General features: G+C 41.6%; 1 protein-coding gene and 1 long non-coding RNA gene across 3 annotated transcripts in view; one reads left to right on the top strand and one right to left on the bottom strand.

Moving 5' to 3' along the window:
* Positions 1 to 14,378, top strand: part of LOC122567023 (agrin) — a 30,491-nt gene that overhangs the window by 8,204 nt on the left and 7,909 nt on the right. The window contains exons 1-2 of one of the 2 annotated variants that reach the window (XM_043725086.1): positions 12 to 166; positions 3,880 to 4,610. In XM_043725086.1, coding sequence (XP_043581021.1) covers positions 4,556 to 4,610 — 55 coding nt within the window. In that variant the 5' untranslated portion in view covers positions 12 to 166; positions 3,880 to 4,555. Of the gene's footprint in view, positions 1 to 11; positions 167 to 3,879; positions 4,611 to 14,378 lie in introns of those variants that run through there. The other variant, XM_043725087.1, reaches the window with a different exon arrangement.
* LOC122567044 lies at positions 185 to 2,117 on the bottom strand. Its single transcript, XR_006316679.1, has 3 exons — positions 2,004 to 2,117; positions 834 to 1,297; positions 185 to 742 (listed from the first exon to the last, which is right to left on the bottom strand). It is a non-coding gene; the product is annotated as an uncharacterized LOC122567044 (long non-coding RNA).

Genomic DNA, 14,378 nt, shown 5'->3' with positions numbered 1-14,378 from the left:
ATTAATAGTAATGATTTAATAATCGCTTCTAGTGGAGTATTATATTCTACGCCTTGTTGAAAATTAATTAATGGTGGCGGCAAACAGAAAACAGAGGTTACCTACCTAATGGGCGGGGATTCAAATTAGACGAAAATTATTATTAGAAATAACGTAAAATGTATTGGTAAGTTATTAAGCAATTTATCAAAATGTGACAGATAATTAAAGAAATATCGTTACGAAGGAGAAAGATCGTTACATTGTACGAAGAAGTAATTATGTAATTCAGTTTTATGTAACGATATACGTTTTTAATGCTTCTATGCGCGTCAAGCTCTCATAAAGTACTCATTTCAGTCACGATAACTATAAGATTGCACGCGTGTACCCATTTAATCAGTATATCCGATTACGAGTGCCATTACATATACATTTTAGATATCAGCGAACTAGTTGATCATAGGTATATTTATCAACATCCAATTTTACGACGTGGTTTGCGAACCACGTTAATACATTTTCAGAGCTACATAAAGTCGGAGATGTCTTCATTTTTATGTTTGTTTGTTCCGTACGTAACATTTCTTGAACATGAAGTATGAGATGCTTACATATGCACTAGAATTTTGTTGTCTTCGAGTTGACAGTTTGGTTTCGCATGGAAGGTGTTAATTACATTATTTCCGCTTATCCACTGAGTCACTCCGACCAAATGGAATCTCAACAGGTTCTGAGAGAAACGTTAGGAAAAGCATTTGTCCTATAAAGGCGAATACGATAATCAGTCGGGACTTTTTTTTATCTATAAAGAAATCAATATATGAGTAATGCGGATGATAATGATCACTTACAACACTAATGCTCTTGTCTGCTACTAGGTAGATTATTAGATAGAAAGGTGAGAGGTCCCGATAATAATTTAGCGAATGGCCGAGCAACGACGCAGTCACGGTGCAAGCGTGTCGTCTTACCTTGTCCAATTGCATACTTTATGAGTTGCCCTGTATGGTCATGGACATGGGACACCATACTACAGCGCCATACTTTGCTTTGACAGCGGCGAAATGTTTATTTAATACATGGAAATCCCCGATTCCTCGGTTCACTAGCAACACACGACTGTTTCAGTCTCTTTGGCCCGACCCACAAATCCTTTCATTTTGTTCATGCTTTCCTCAATGCTTGTACATTCTTGACCACGTGAACATTTTTCCTTTCAAATAGAACACGTATGAAGTATATTTGCTCCTGATGTTTGCGCGCAATTACTGTCATTGCATATGGTTAGGTTTACATAGCATTTGCGTAGAACGACCTAAATAAACATTTATACGATTTTTAAATTGTACGTTTCCAAATTCGAGACGCATGCAGCAATATAATGAACATAAAGATATTTATTTTAAATAAGATATTAAATTTTGACTTAGATGTTTTCGAAGTGAAGTATTCAAAATCGCTGAAGCTTTTATGACAAACCAAAATTTATAGTTTCACTATAATCGATTGAATCCTAATATATCATGGTTTAACGATGCGAAGACCAAGGATATAACAATGTTATGACGCTTGTTTTGTACTAGTTACGTGTGTATACGAGTACTCTAAAGACTATAAAATTTGACCTAAATACTTTCTAGGAGTAAAAATAAAGCGGGCAATCCAGAAGCGGACAAAAAGTATACTTTAAATGCTTTTCAACGCATTTATATCCATACACGTTGTAGGTATATGTGAATATTCCTTGGCAATTTACAAGGTTAGATATATTGTACAACACTCAAGCTTATGATCAGCGGAATCACTGCACATTATAAACGTGTTTAATTATCATTTAACGTCTTAACGTTTTGACGTGATACGATGAGGATAATGAATGCTAATCACGGCGTAGGGAGGATATTAATTAATCGTTATAACGGTGTACAGGTCGGCCGAGATAATGTTACAATAATTTACGATGCTGTGTCCAAACCAATATCACAGGAGCTGGAGCACATGATTGGAATAAAGTGGATCACCTTCGTGCGGCTGACCTAACTTGTTCCTGGCGTCAAATTATCCTGTTGTCGGATTGGTATTAAGTCCTCGGCTGTAGAACTCTTTGATCTTCCGCAGCTTATCGAACCGTGTCGAAAGGAAATACGCGAGGAAATGTAGGCATTAAATCGAAACACGAATCGTTTATGCAATTACAGAACAATGGGAGCAGCCTACACACACATTAATAACTTAATCTGTCGAAGTGTATACGTCATTCCGATGGATCGTATACGTAGAGCTGCTTATCAACCTATTATTTTTCATTTTCTATTAAGCAACGCGAAGGTAACTTGCTGTTTATTCGTGTACATGGATATGTACATACAATTATTCATGTGTACATGGACACTCCTTGAAAGAAAAAAATCTTTAAATCGACCTCGGGCTTATTCTTGTCGTACTTTCTCCATGATCTTAGAATATTCACCGCAGGCTAAGGTCGCAGAACTATAGCAATGATATTGCTCGTGCAAGTGAACAAAGTAGGCGCAAAGTTCTGTAATGATATCACGACGACGAGGCAAGAAGGTCGTTGCTCGATCGTGTTTTGTCGTTTTAGGCCGTTGTGAAACACATGCAAAAACATGCGAGTCGTTACACGTAGACAGTCCACTGGCCCGGTTGATCGACGGACTAGAGTGAGAATACATGATTCCCGTAATCGAAACTAAAGATCGTTGCGAAGGAACGCTTTATCGATACAAGAAGATACAAATAAATTTTGCTTAGACATTTTTCGGCTAGTTGCATACTTTACTCGTTTATGTCTGGGAACCTGAATACAGGTACGATTGTGTTAGGCGAGGCTACCGCGTTAAACGTGCAAGTGGGTTAATGGTGAAGTCCACACGAGAGAGAAGAGACCGATATACTATATGTACATGCGTACATTTTACAGTCTGACAGATACTCTGACAGTTGATGTTGATGAACGATCCCTCCCGGCCTTCGGGCAGCTAGCATCGATGGAGAGGTTCAGCTGCAGCTGCACTTGCACCACTGGAGAGCGAACGGCCCCGCTATGCATTTCGCCTCTCTTCCCTTGGGCCACTGCCACACTTTCGTGTGTAACAACCAGTGTATTTGCTTTTTAGTTCTCCTTCGAACATTAGATGTTCGAAACTGGAACACCGAGAGTTTTCGTCGAATCTAAGAAAGTATATAAATCGAAACGAATAAAATTGTCTTACTGGACGCTATTACATGCGATGTAGGTAGAAGTTATGTTACGGTAGTATTATGTTTCGATTGTTTCACCGCTGTGAAATGCAGATAAATAATGCTTCCCAATAAGATGTAAGCGCACAGTATTTGTGAATTGCGTTCAAGTTCGGCAAACGCCCATGAGAAAGTCCACTAACCAATTTCGCTTCTTAACTTTGAGTAGTTTATTTATGTTTTTATACATGTATCGCGTGTTACCCGCGAAATCTCACTTAATTAATCACTATAGGCGCGGAACACGATAGAGAACGCGAGCATAAAATGTTTCTCTCATCGTGGTGAGTGCAATTCTTGTGCACCTGTACGTGAAATTAGTGGTTAGAATGTAAGTAGGAAAGGAGATTAATGTCGCTGTCGGTAACAGGAAAATTCCCCATAATCGTTCGATTAGAAAGTGCACCCGCTAAAATGTAAATGAACAACTGCATTGCCAGAATGGCGTCTTTATCGGCAAGCCGAGAACATTCTATACTTTTAATTATCTAACTTTCTCAGTCAGGTGCCACGCTAAATTTCCAGCCATTTCCTCTGATTCAGTCTTTTAATTTCGATAGGTTGATTTTGAAAAAAGAATTTGTTTTCCTACTATCTTGCGGTATAATATCTCTATAACTACTCTCCTTGTTCCAGATTCGTATCCGTGACTGAATATAAAACCGTGCTTTGATGCTGATGGTCTGTGGCGAATAAGGGTGAACGAGCGCATCCGACGTCAGAAAGGTAGAAGGCCCTTCCTTGCAGATGAAGAAGAAGAAGTAGAAGAAGAAGACTAAGATATCTGATAGTGGAGGAGGAAGAGTTGGCCTAGAAACGGCGGTTCTCCGATCTCCGATCTGTTGGCGGATTTTCAGGCTTCTTCCCGTCGTTCCACCTCGTCCAGTTACCCCTCCTCCGTTTGACTGGCCGTCGCTGACGATGATGGTAATGGTAAATGGCCCATGGAGAGGCTCTCCAGTCCGCGCCTCCACTGGAAACGGGAGCACGCCACGTGAAAGTAGGAAGGGGAGGCTATAGCCGGACCGACGTCGCTTCGTGCGCTTCAGTCGTTCGTGGACCTCGAAGGACGATAGAGGTCGAAGAGGGCACTTCCTCCTCTCCTTCCTCACGGCGCCACCACCATCACCTTCTCTACCATCTTTCCGCGCCTTCGGCCTTATCCTTCTTAACTGGTAGCGAGAGCACGAACGTCGTCTACGCACAATAAGATAATCGTTCGCAGCCGTCCGCCTACTAAAATTGACTTATAACGACGTCGTTGATACACGACCGTGGCAAACGTCCGAACGGATCGTCAACAGTACGAAGGATGCATCGTCACATCTCCCTCCTCGTTGGGATCATCTTGCTGTGTTGCCTCCAAGGTCGGTATCGCTTTTAACCTCTGCACTAGAATCGACCGATCGTGTTCCACTCTGGTGAAAGTCGCAACAGGTCAACTTGTCTTTACGTTCAGACATTCCTCTCTTTGTCCTCTGCTTTCCTTCTTTCTCTCTTCGTCCATGTTTGTCGTTATGTTCCCTCTCATTTTTTTTCACCATAAAGCTGTTTCAGTGATTACGGTATTCTAGCCGAGAAATTGATCGATAATTCGTTCCCGTCTACTGCGAGTTGTTTTAACGGTTTCACGGTTGACTAATTGAGAAATTAATGAACTCCACACGATACACGAACAGACGGGTCCATTCATTATTCCGTGCAAAGCAGTCAGCCGTCCGATGGAGAGTAAAAGCATGCCCGGCGATTCCTATTGGATGCATAATTGTGATCGATATTACGTTAAAATAATTCGTCTAAAGAATTATTAATATCACGAGATACGGTTACACGTGAATTTGAATTCTTAATTTCCGTTTTCGTTCTCCAATGTATTTCCTCTGCGTTCGATTTTTAACTCATACCTATCCCGACAGGTAGATAGGTATATCATATATAGTCGACAGAATTGTAATTGGTTGAACGTGTTGCATTTGAATGGGAATTGATCCTATTAAATTGGGTCAGTTAAGCAGGAACAGCAAAATTCAAGCTTGCAAACAGCATCGCGGTGTCAATGTGTTTCTTTTTAAAGAGCGGTACTCATGTTCCTATATCGACATTTAAAGCCTATCTCTTTTTCTCTTTTTCTCGGCAAATAGCTTTGGTCAGAACACCCATTGAATTCTTGGCAGGAGGGAGCCAGTATCTCTCTATGGCCAAGTGCGATGCTCTTTCAACCGGAGGAAAAAAAGAACCATTGGTTTTTCGTTTTAATCTCCAGCACGCTCGCAGCCTCGTGCACGAGTCAACTCACAGTGCCGAGTTCCTTCCTCTTCCTTTCTCACTGATTTTATGTATACACTCTACGGTTGTTCGAGCGTGTACCAGCGTTACTAAACTAGTGTAATTAATTGTAGCATTTTATATCTTGCTTTATCGACGACTAAGTCATCCACGTCTATTTAGTGATTTTAGTCTATCGAGTGATTTTTAATTAATTTACTAAAAGAAAGCAGGAACCGGTTATCTCTGCCAAAATAATATTCCCACGAGATCTTCTGGATGGGAATATCATACATTTTTACGCGAAAAACCTTCATCGAATAGTCTCGCTTTATCTTTAATCTCTATTATGTTCTCTTTTAAGTACGAGAATGCATATTCATTGCCATTAGGAGTAGGCTAATTTTATTACGTACCTTACGGTTAGTCTGCTGCGAATACGTAAAGGGTTCTGTAGAGACCAGGTCGAGTGTTCGACCAGGCACATATAACTCGTAAAACGACGTTAGCCGGGCGGACTCGTCTAATTAAGTATGCTAATCGCCTAAAAAACTCGCTCGTATCAGCGACTCTGAAAATTCTACGGAACGAAGCATAAGGAAAGAAGTTGTCTTTTATAGCCCTCCTTGCGGCTTAACTTGTACAAATTACGAGACTGCATCCGATTAACGAGAATACCATTTACATTTGTCGCTTGTAATAATAACAATAAGAAATAGGTAGTGTGAAGAATCTAGCAGCGCCAACGTTATGTAGTTTCACTAGCTCGTTAACTCTTTCAGCATGGTATTCTAATAAATATCATTATGTTTTTAACGAGATTGCGTGTTAAAAGAAATTACAAGTGGAGCAATTGATTCGAGCATTTAAACTTTTATCATTTCTTTTCCAATGTCCCGTAGAACTTCCCTTCCAAAATTTAATCACGGTTGTAATTTCATGGCTTTAACATGTCTATATGTAGTATGATACTATATGATGGTCTGTAGCAGGTAAATGGAGCCTGTTGCGTGAGCAAACATACGTAAGGGAAAATGAGTCGAAGTGTAATAACAGATGTCAAAAGAATAACAGGATTTATGCCCTTTTTTACGAAACAGAAGGCATCGCCACAGAAATGCTCTTTTTTGAGATTTTTACCCTGCCATTAAGGCATAAGAAATACGATAATAATCTGCGGTCCTCAAGAGAAGATTTCGTGTATTTCAAGTTTTTTCTTTGTCTCTTGAAATTTCGTTTCGGATATGTTTTTCCTCCTCGAAATCTCGTTTCCTCTCGTCATTTCTTTTACGTTCAACGAGAAGGGATATTTCTCTCGATGTCAGACCGTGTCTAAGGAATCTTTCCCCCTGTGATCGAATATCGCAGTAAACAATATAAATTCCTCGGTGAGTGGTCCAGGAAGGAGACGTACGAGCAAATTTGTTCGACTCGATATCCAAGGAAGAATGCATGCTTTGAAGTTGTAGTAAACGTTTTATTATTAAAAATCGTAAAACGTTTAGCTGATTGGTTTGCATTGAAAATGGTTTGAAAGCGTCTGAATAGCCGCGAGACGTTTTAATAAAAGATGATCCCTTAAAAGCGTTACGGTTTTGGTTCATTGACTTTGCAACGTTTTCAAATCCTCGTGACCCGGTTCCTCGTTATCCGTCCCTCGGGAAACTGTCGAGCTACAGATTAAATTTTCATTCCTATATAGTTTTCGCAAATGAAATTACTTGGGCACAGAAAGAAAAGGATAGTAAAAAAAAGTGATGTTCACTGGCTTGTATTCTGTTGGTCCATCGTTCCATCGACTATGAAACGTGTTTTCACGCTTGGAAGGGTTTCGCGTTTACCCGAAGGGAAAAAGGGCATGCCGCTTCTCCAGTCAATTTCATATTTATTAATACGAGGATTAACAACCACCTGATGATCATGAATAAGCAAAGATGAGCCGGGTATGAGAAACATTATTCGTCAAATAGTAACGGTTGCATATTCGGCTTGATCTAATTCGATCGTTTAAATCGTTGATAATTAATTCATCGCACGAATAGTGTTGAATAATTGCGATCAATTACCATGCTAGGTTTGAACGTGACTGTCAGAAAAGCGGAAAACATTGCGCGCGTGCTAATTAACGTTGTTCTGTAATTATATGTATAATGAACGATTACCGATTTAAACATCCTGTTCAGCGGTATCCAAAGGAAACTCAATTACCTTTGCACGCATTGAAATCGTTTGTAATTAAAAGAAAAAAAAAGATAAGAAACGAGCTCAAAGAAAAAGTATACAAACTCTGTAGAGAAATGGATCGTCTCACGGTCGGTGATGACCACGCCTACGCTCCGTACGAAACACCAAGTTTTTATGTTACGCGTCCTTCGACTTGAACCGTAATTTCTTTCTTTGAAGATCGGCCAGCCTCTTACCGTTATTCGAAAATGCTTAGAAAATATTTGTACGGCCTGGTTCTGTGACACCAAAACTGGGCAATGGCTGCATTTCACGTCGTTAGACAGAGATCTTATGCTACACCTCCAATTTCGACCAATTTCTCTCTTCTTTCTTCCACATTGTAAATAATTCCGGTAGAACACACCGTAAAATCGTCGAGCTTAAAATATCTCTGAACGAATTATCGTGATACAAGGGTCGGAACTTAAATTCACGAAAAATTCTTGTCGCGTAATAGCTTATAGTTGTAACTGTGGTTCAAAAGTCGAACAGACTGCTAAGTAAACGGTGCTGGAGAGATGCGTAAGTACGATTTTATGCTAAGTGGAAAGTCGTCCGGGCGCAGGTTATGTACCATCGGTTGAAAGCACGCAGCGGAGATACTATCGAAACAGTTTCCTCGTCGTATGTGGACGGTATTTACACACTGTGCAGTTCCTAAGAAATGTAAATTATTCATTAAACCCGCGAACGAATCGTAATCACGTTTTCGTTTGTCTAGCGTCAATTTTTCGTCTTAGTGCTGGTTGAGGGCCAGTAAGGAATCTCCTTCTTTCGGTTTTCATTCAGGATGTTCTCCCCGATGCCACAGTGAAACGTGTATTAAAACACTTTCGCGGCGGCGGATCGCACCTTTCACTAGAAATTAGATTAAACTGCGCAACTACTTCCACGTATCTCTTTCAAGAGCATATGTTTTTCTTTTTCACCTACATTGAGCACGTACGCGCTATTTCGTTCGTACAATGAGGCCCCGTGCCGCGTTTAATGGAACGTATCGGGGAATCTAGTACATCTAGCGTTTGAATTAGATTGGTACCAGCAGGCCACGCTATTCTTTTCATTCGACTTTTGTGTATCGTGCTCATCTTTCATCGTCATCATGACTGCCGCGATATTTATTCAGAGCTTTCATCCGTTCTCTACTTTTTACTAATCGCGTTACAGGTAAATTAATTGAATAAGAGAAAGGTGTTGGTTTGTGCCAGGCGTATAGCGTGCCAAGATAAAAATAATGAAAGAAAGAGGTGCAGTAGATCATTGGATAAAACGAAAGCATAAATATCGTTCTACTTTGGACATAAATTAGCATTATGGCAAAGAACGCATACGTGATTTCACGATTTCACGACAATAGTACTTAGTCGTTCGTGATTAAACGCGATCGTTTATACCGACAATTACCGCCTGCCTACTATCGTCACAGAGTTTGAGATTTCATTTGGATTTGACAGTTTGAACGTTAATTGATCGCGGAAAACGGCAAACGATGCGCGAGTGGACGATGCCATTCCGCAACTGCCCGCTGTTTCGCATTATTGCATCGTTAATCATCTTTATGAAATCGTTACGATAGATCACTATCTGCCGAACAGATTTTACTGTCGGTTCGAGCTGTTCGGTGAAAAATGGGAAGTCATCGTTTTAATCGTCGGTTCGGCAAATGAAACCTCGGATGGTTTTGCTCTTGCTCTCGAGTCTAGCTTGTTCTTCCGTGATTAGATTCTCGCGGTGATGTAGAAGGTCGTTAAGGATCGTACGTCGATCGATCAAAGTTGGATAGAGCTTGCGAGTCAACCTCGAACGTCTCTGGAGCACAATCTGATCCTTGATTCCGCGGTATTGCGCTCTGTTCGATCGATAAACCAAACCAGTCAGTTGTCCTTTCGGGAACGACACCGTTACCGTAGCTCGATTCATCCGCCGATGCTTGACTTACTTCGCTGACCTGAAGACCCAGTGAACGTGTACTCGTGAATTTCAAACTCGTGTGTCGTCCATTCCCAATTCTTCATCCTCGACGGTCTAGTTGGCTGTTCATGTTGCAACATTCCGAGACGGAATTGGCTTGTTGTCTAGCGTCAAACGCTTTTCTCGACTTTAACATCGAAATTCTTGGTTCGATTAAGGAAACTGGTCTGATCATTATGGCTCACATTAGAAGAAAGAGAGAGAGAGAGAGAGAAAGAGAGGGTAGATTGGGGTTGGCGTTAAGAATTAGCATAGCGTTCCTTCACGATCTTCTGCTAGTTTACAACTGATCTGAACAACGTGGACGAGAGCTGTATCAAGTTGTAAGCCGAAGCAATGGTAACCGGTAATGATATGCGCATAAAAGATTTCGTGTATACTTGCGGGAAAGTACTCGCTGAATGTGCGGTATTTACGCCCATGCGGCGACGAAATGCCCGTCACGTTCTTTCGATGTCAGCTGACTTCGAACGAATGTCCGCGTTAAAACGTGAAGATTCCTTGAGCTATCGTACCTTTTATTAGTGTCTTTCCGCGCGATGGCGAACGGTCGAGCTTGTTCACCGACGTCAACAATCGATTTGTAGTCGAGGAAGATACAACGAAGAAGGATCGAACGAAAAATACGATTGGACGAACGAGAAATACGAGGATACCGTCATAGTAAAGAAGATTATGGTAGTTGCAATTGGACAGGCGCAGAAATAAGATCCTCGTTTAACTTCCTCATACCGACTTCTCCTTTATTCTTCCACATATTTTCATCATCTAGCCGTAAAACGCAGGATTTAATATTTCGATACGGCTGCAGCGAGACAGGATAGTTTTTCAGGCTGCCAATGTCCTCCAAGGAATCTGTTACAGGGATCGTATTAACGCGTTTCATTTGGCAATACTATAACCGCATATTAACTATAACGAGAAGGCAAGGAGAAAAAAGAACTAGTTAAAGCTTATCTATTTATTTTCAATACTATTGGAACATGTCTATCTATAGCTGTCGGTTTCACGCTCTACTTTTCTGGTTTCCACGTATCTAATGATTTCTCCGGATTTATTAGCAAAAAAGCAGCGGAGCTATGACGTGTTTCCTCATTTACGCGGCAAGAAATCACGCAAATGAGAAAGCCACGAGAGAGGAATGGAAAACGACCAGAGACGATCCTGATTCCGGGCGATTATCGATCGCGTTCACTCGGTTGTTCCGCCAATAATAGCGCCGAGATCGTCCGTAGTCATTTTCACGATCGAGGGTTGTGAAACCCTGGCCTAGACTTAAGTAGGTATGGAGGTAAGGTCGAGGTCACTTTCATGGCTCCTTCCTGTGGATGAACCACACGGGGATCGGTGTAAATTAATGGCCGCATGGTAGGTTAAAAGCTTTCGCTTCACTTGTAAGTATCAATGGAGCATCAACATCCGTGACGATTATTCCTGTCGGTCGATTAATTTTTCCCATTCAACCAATTTAGGTCCCAGTTAAGCCATATTCAACCGATTGCGTTAAATCACATTCTACTCTTCTAGTAAAAGAGAAAATGAATAGCAGTTTAGATTTGTAGCACGATTTTCGATTTAGCTATGATTCAAGAGTAAGTAGAATCGGGGTCGCTTTCGATGTGCATCTTACGCGGTAAAACAGTTGTTAGCTCGTTCAACGAACACTGATTCAACCTCTCCGAGCTATCAATAGTATACTGCTAATTAAGGGTCGAGGTCGTCCTCGTTAAACGTAAAACGTTTATACCGCAATGAAACTTCTGGCTGATAGGCTGATTCTCCTAGACGTGTTTACATCCTATCGGTTAGATTACAAACAGATGCAAGATACAAGATTAGTAAATCGATATTGAAACTGTCAGCAGATAATGGCCTTAGTGTTCGAAAATTTATCTATCCTCCAAAAAAAGGCGAATATAGCAGTGACCATATTTCTCAGATTTTTATCGATCCTATCCGCGGTAGAGCTATTAGGCCTAAGACGGCGCGTAAAAGTGAAATTTTCTTATCTAAAACCGTGCTCCCTGAATATACTACAATATCATTGATCATTCTGTCGATACCCACGTAGTTAATTCATAATATCCGGAAGGGAAGATTTTTCAAACTCCAAAAAGTTGAATGATTGGCTCGTGCGTCGTAGCTGAGAGGAAAGTCTACCTTCGTCGATAATTACCCTTTCTCTGAGATGCAGTGATGCGTTTCTTCATAATCATTCAATATTCCGTCCTTCTTACCTCGTTTTACTCTAATTACCTTTAATATGCAATATCCTTAAACGCGAACGCGCATGTACGCTTACCGTACACTTCTCACGCGGTCCCGTTCCCCTCTGGCACCCGCTATTCAATGAAAACTCTGCCAACCACCAGGCCCAAGGAAATCTCAAATTACATACGAAGGTTTATGCTTGCGACCACCAGATGAAACATCCTTATGGGATTTCAAAGGCTTTTACTACCTCCACGCGGATATTCAGCTAAAATGATGCACGCTTTTAGACGTCGTAACTCATGTTCCCCGTGGCGCGAAATCGATCGTACGAATTGTCGGTAATGCATTCGCCACGTACGCCACGGAATTCCCATTCCGTGGAGATTTTATAGCGACAACTTTGACGAACCCGTAAAAGAACCGGCCTGGAATTCTTTATTCTCAGCAGGATAACGTTATGCACGAATCGCGCGTCTTCCTATTCCCGTTATCCAAATCTACGTGAAAAACGTAGACTCGTGTATATAAGTGTGTATCTCCGGCTGATGAAGACAGAGTCGAAAAAGTACAATTGGCTCGCGGCATGATCTTGTTCCTTACTATTTCTTGATAGTTGGAATTTGACGAATAATCATCGTGCTCCACGTGTATATGTTCATTTATGACTATGCAAAAGTATCATTCGCATTAGCGGTTTAGTCACGGTGCGGCGACGGTCCACTCAAATGTTATTCATTCACGGTTCAGAGCATCGACTAACATTTAAAGGATTCGTGGCAGCGAGCAGCGATTCCACGGTAACCGAGGTGTTAATACGAACTCGAGTCTAGCTAGCAACACATATCAGACGAGGGTATTGGAATCCGACGAGTATCCATTTATATCATCGTTTTTATTTTATTGTGACGGCCGATAACGCGTACAAGTCTCGAGGACATCATACCGGTAGTCTGTAATGGTACTCGACGACATGAGCATCGAGGTGCAATTTCTGAAAAGATAAAACCGAACACGAAAATGACGTTCGATCCAGCACGCAATGCGCGGAAGAGAAAGGTAGGAAATCGCAGCACGCGACGCAACAGACGATTGAAATTTCAGCCGATCGCTGATCGAATCGAGGCAGGCACCATCGCAATTTTCCGTTCCGTATCGAACAGAGAAGTATGCGTACGCTTTGGAATTTTCACGCGGTGCGAGAAGAGCGGAGCGCGACGAAAAAGCGCGCGGGCGACCGTGAAAAAAAAGTGGACATGTTCGCGGAGTAGGTTGGACCGTATATACACAGCAACATGTACGATGGATCGAAGGTTCCTCCGATGTAACGGATCGGCGTGAGCGAACGGTCGCGAGTGCACACGCGTTCACGTGCACGCTCGTGGGAGATCGAGCCGATCTGGGAGGTAGTTTTTCGCCCCAGTACTCCACTTACCACTCGCCACTTAAACCGAACACGACGATTTATGGAACGCAACTCGTTTGTCGTGTTCCTTCATGAACAGCGACACACATACTACCGTTTTTGCCGGTTGCTAGGGCCACGCGCTTCCTGCGTTCTCTTCATCGGGATGCCCCGCATTAACGTATTTTAATAATACCGTATCGTTTGATTTTTTGCTTTGTCACTTTTTACGTCACTCCAGACGATCGATGAATGGAACGCTTTACTTTATTGTGATTGGTACGGGCTACTTTATTACTATTACTATTTCCAACATGGTTTGCCGATAGTTTAAATTGTAAACGTCCTACGATTTCTAACGGCGAAGGTAATAAACGAGGATCTGAGCAACACGGTTCAAGATTCAATTCCAGACCGCAAAATACAACTCTACCCTAGCGTTTGAAAATATCCTACGTTTTAATTAATCGTTTGCGGTCTCTTTCGAAATACATGTGCTTCGTAAATACAGTTATAGCAGAAGCTATATCGCCTAAACCGGTACTCCCTGATTAGCATTTATGAGCATTGTTTCGGCAAAAATCTAGCCACGAGAATCGTAGCCACCGTCTTCCCCGTAACAGACGTAGCCGTGATGCGTCGAGCCACCAACCACACGCGAAACCTGTTTTGATTAGCAGCTGTCAGCTAACTCATAATTAGCCGTTTCTCTGCTTGAAATATTTGGCGTGATACTGTACATGTCTGTAATTCCGAGTATCTAAAACTAAACTGGCGGATGAAATTATTTCATAATTTTAATGCGAAATACCTGTCCGATTTATCGAGGAATTATACCGTGAAGCGGAGCTTGATTCGTCTTTATCGGTATCTTCGAACAGCCGCTAAAACAAACGATAAATCATCCGATTGCGACAACGCGACTTCGTCTTTTCCCGCGAATCGTGTTTGAACTGCTTCTTTACAACGTTATCGGAACAATGGCGTTGCTAGGCAGAAAACAAGATTGTTTCACTGCAATACGGAAGTTGCGACGATACAGACCGTCGTTAACGTC

The sequence above is a fragment of the Bombus pyrosoma genome, linkage group LG4 (genome assembly GCF_014825855.1).
Source record: "Bombus pyrosoma isolate SC7728 linkage group LG4, ASM1482585v1, whole genome shotgun sequence".
NCBI lineage: Eukaryota > Metazoa > Arthropoda > Insecta > Hymenoptera > Apidae > Bombus > Bombus pyrosoma.
Note: the sequence above shows the minus strand (reverse complement) of the source record. Positions and strands in the feature narration are given on the sequence as shown.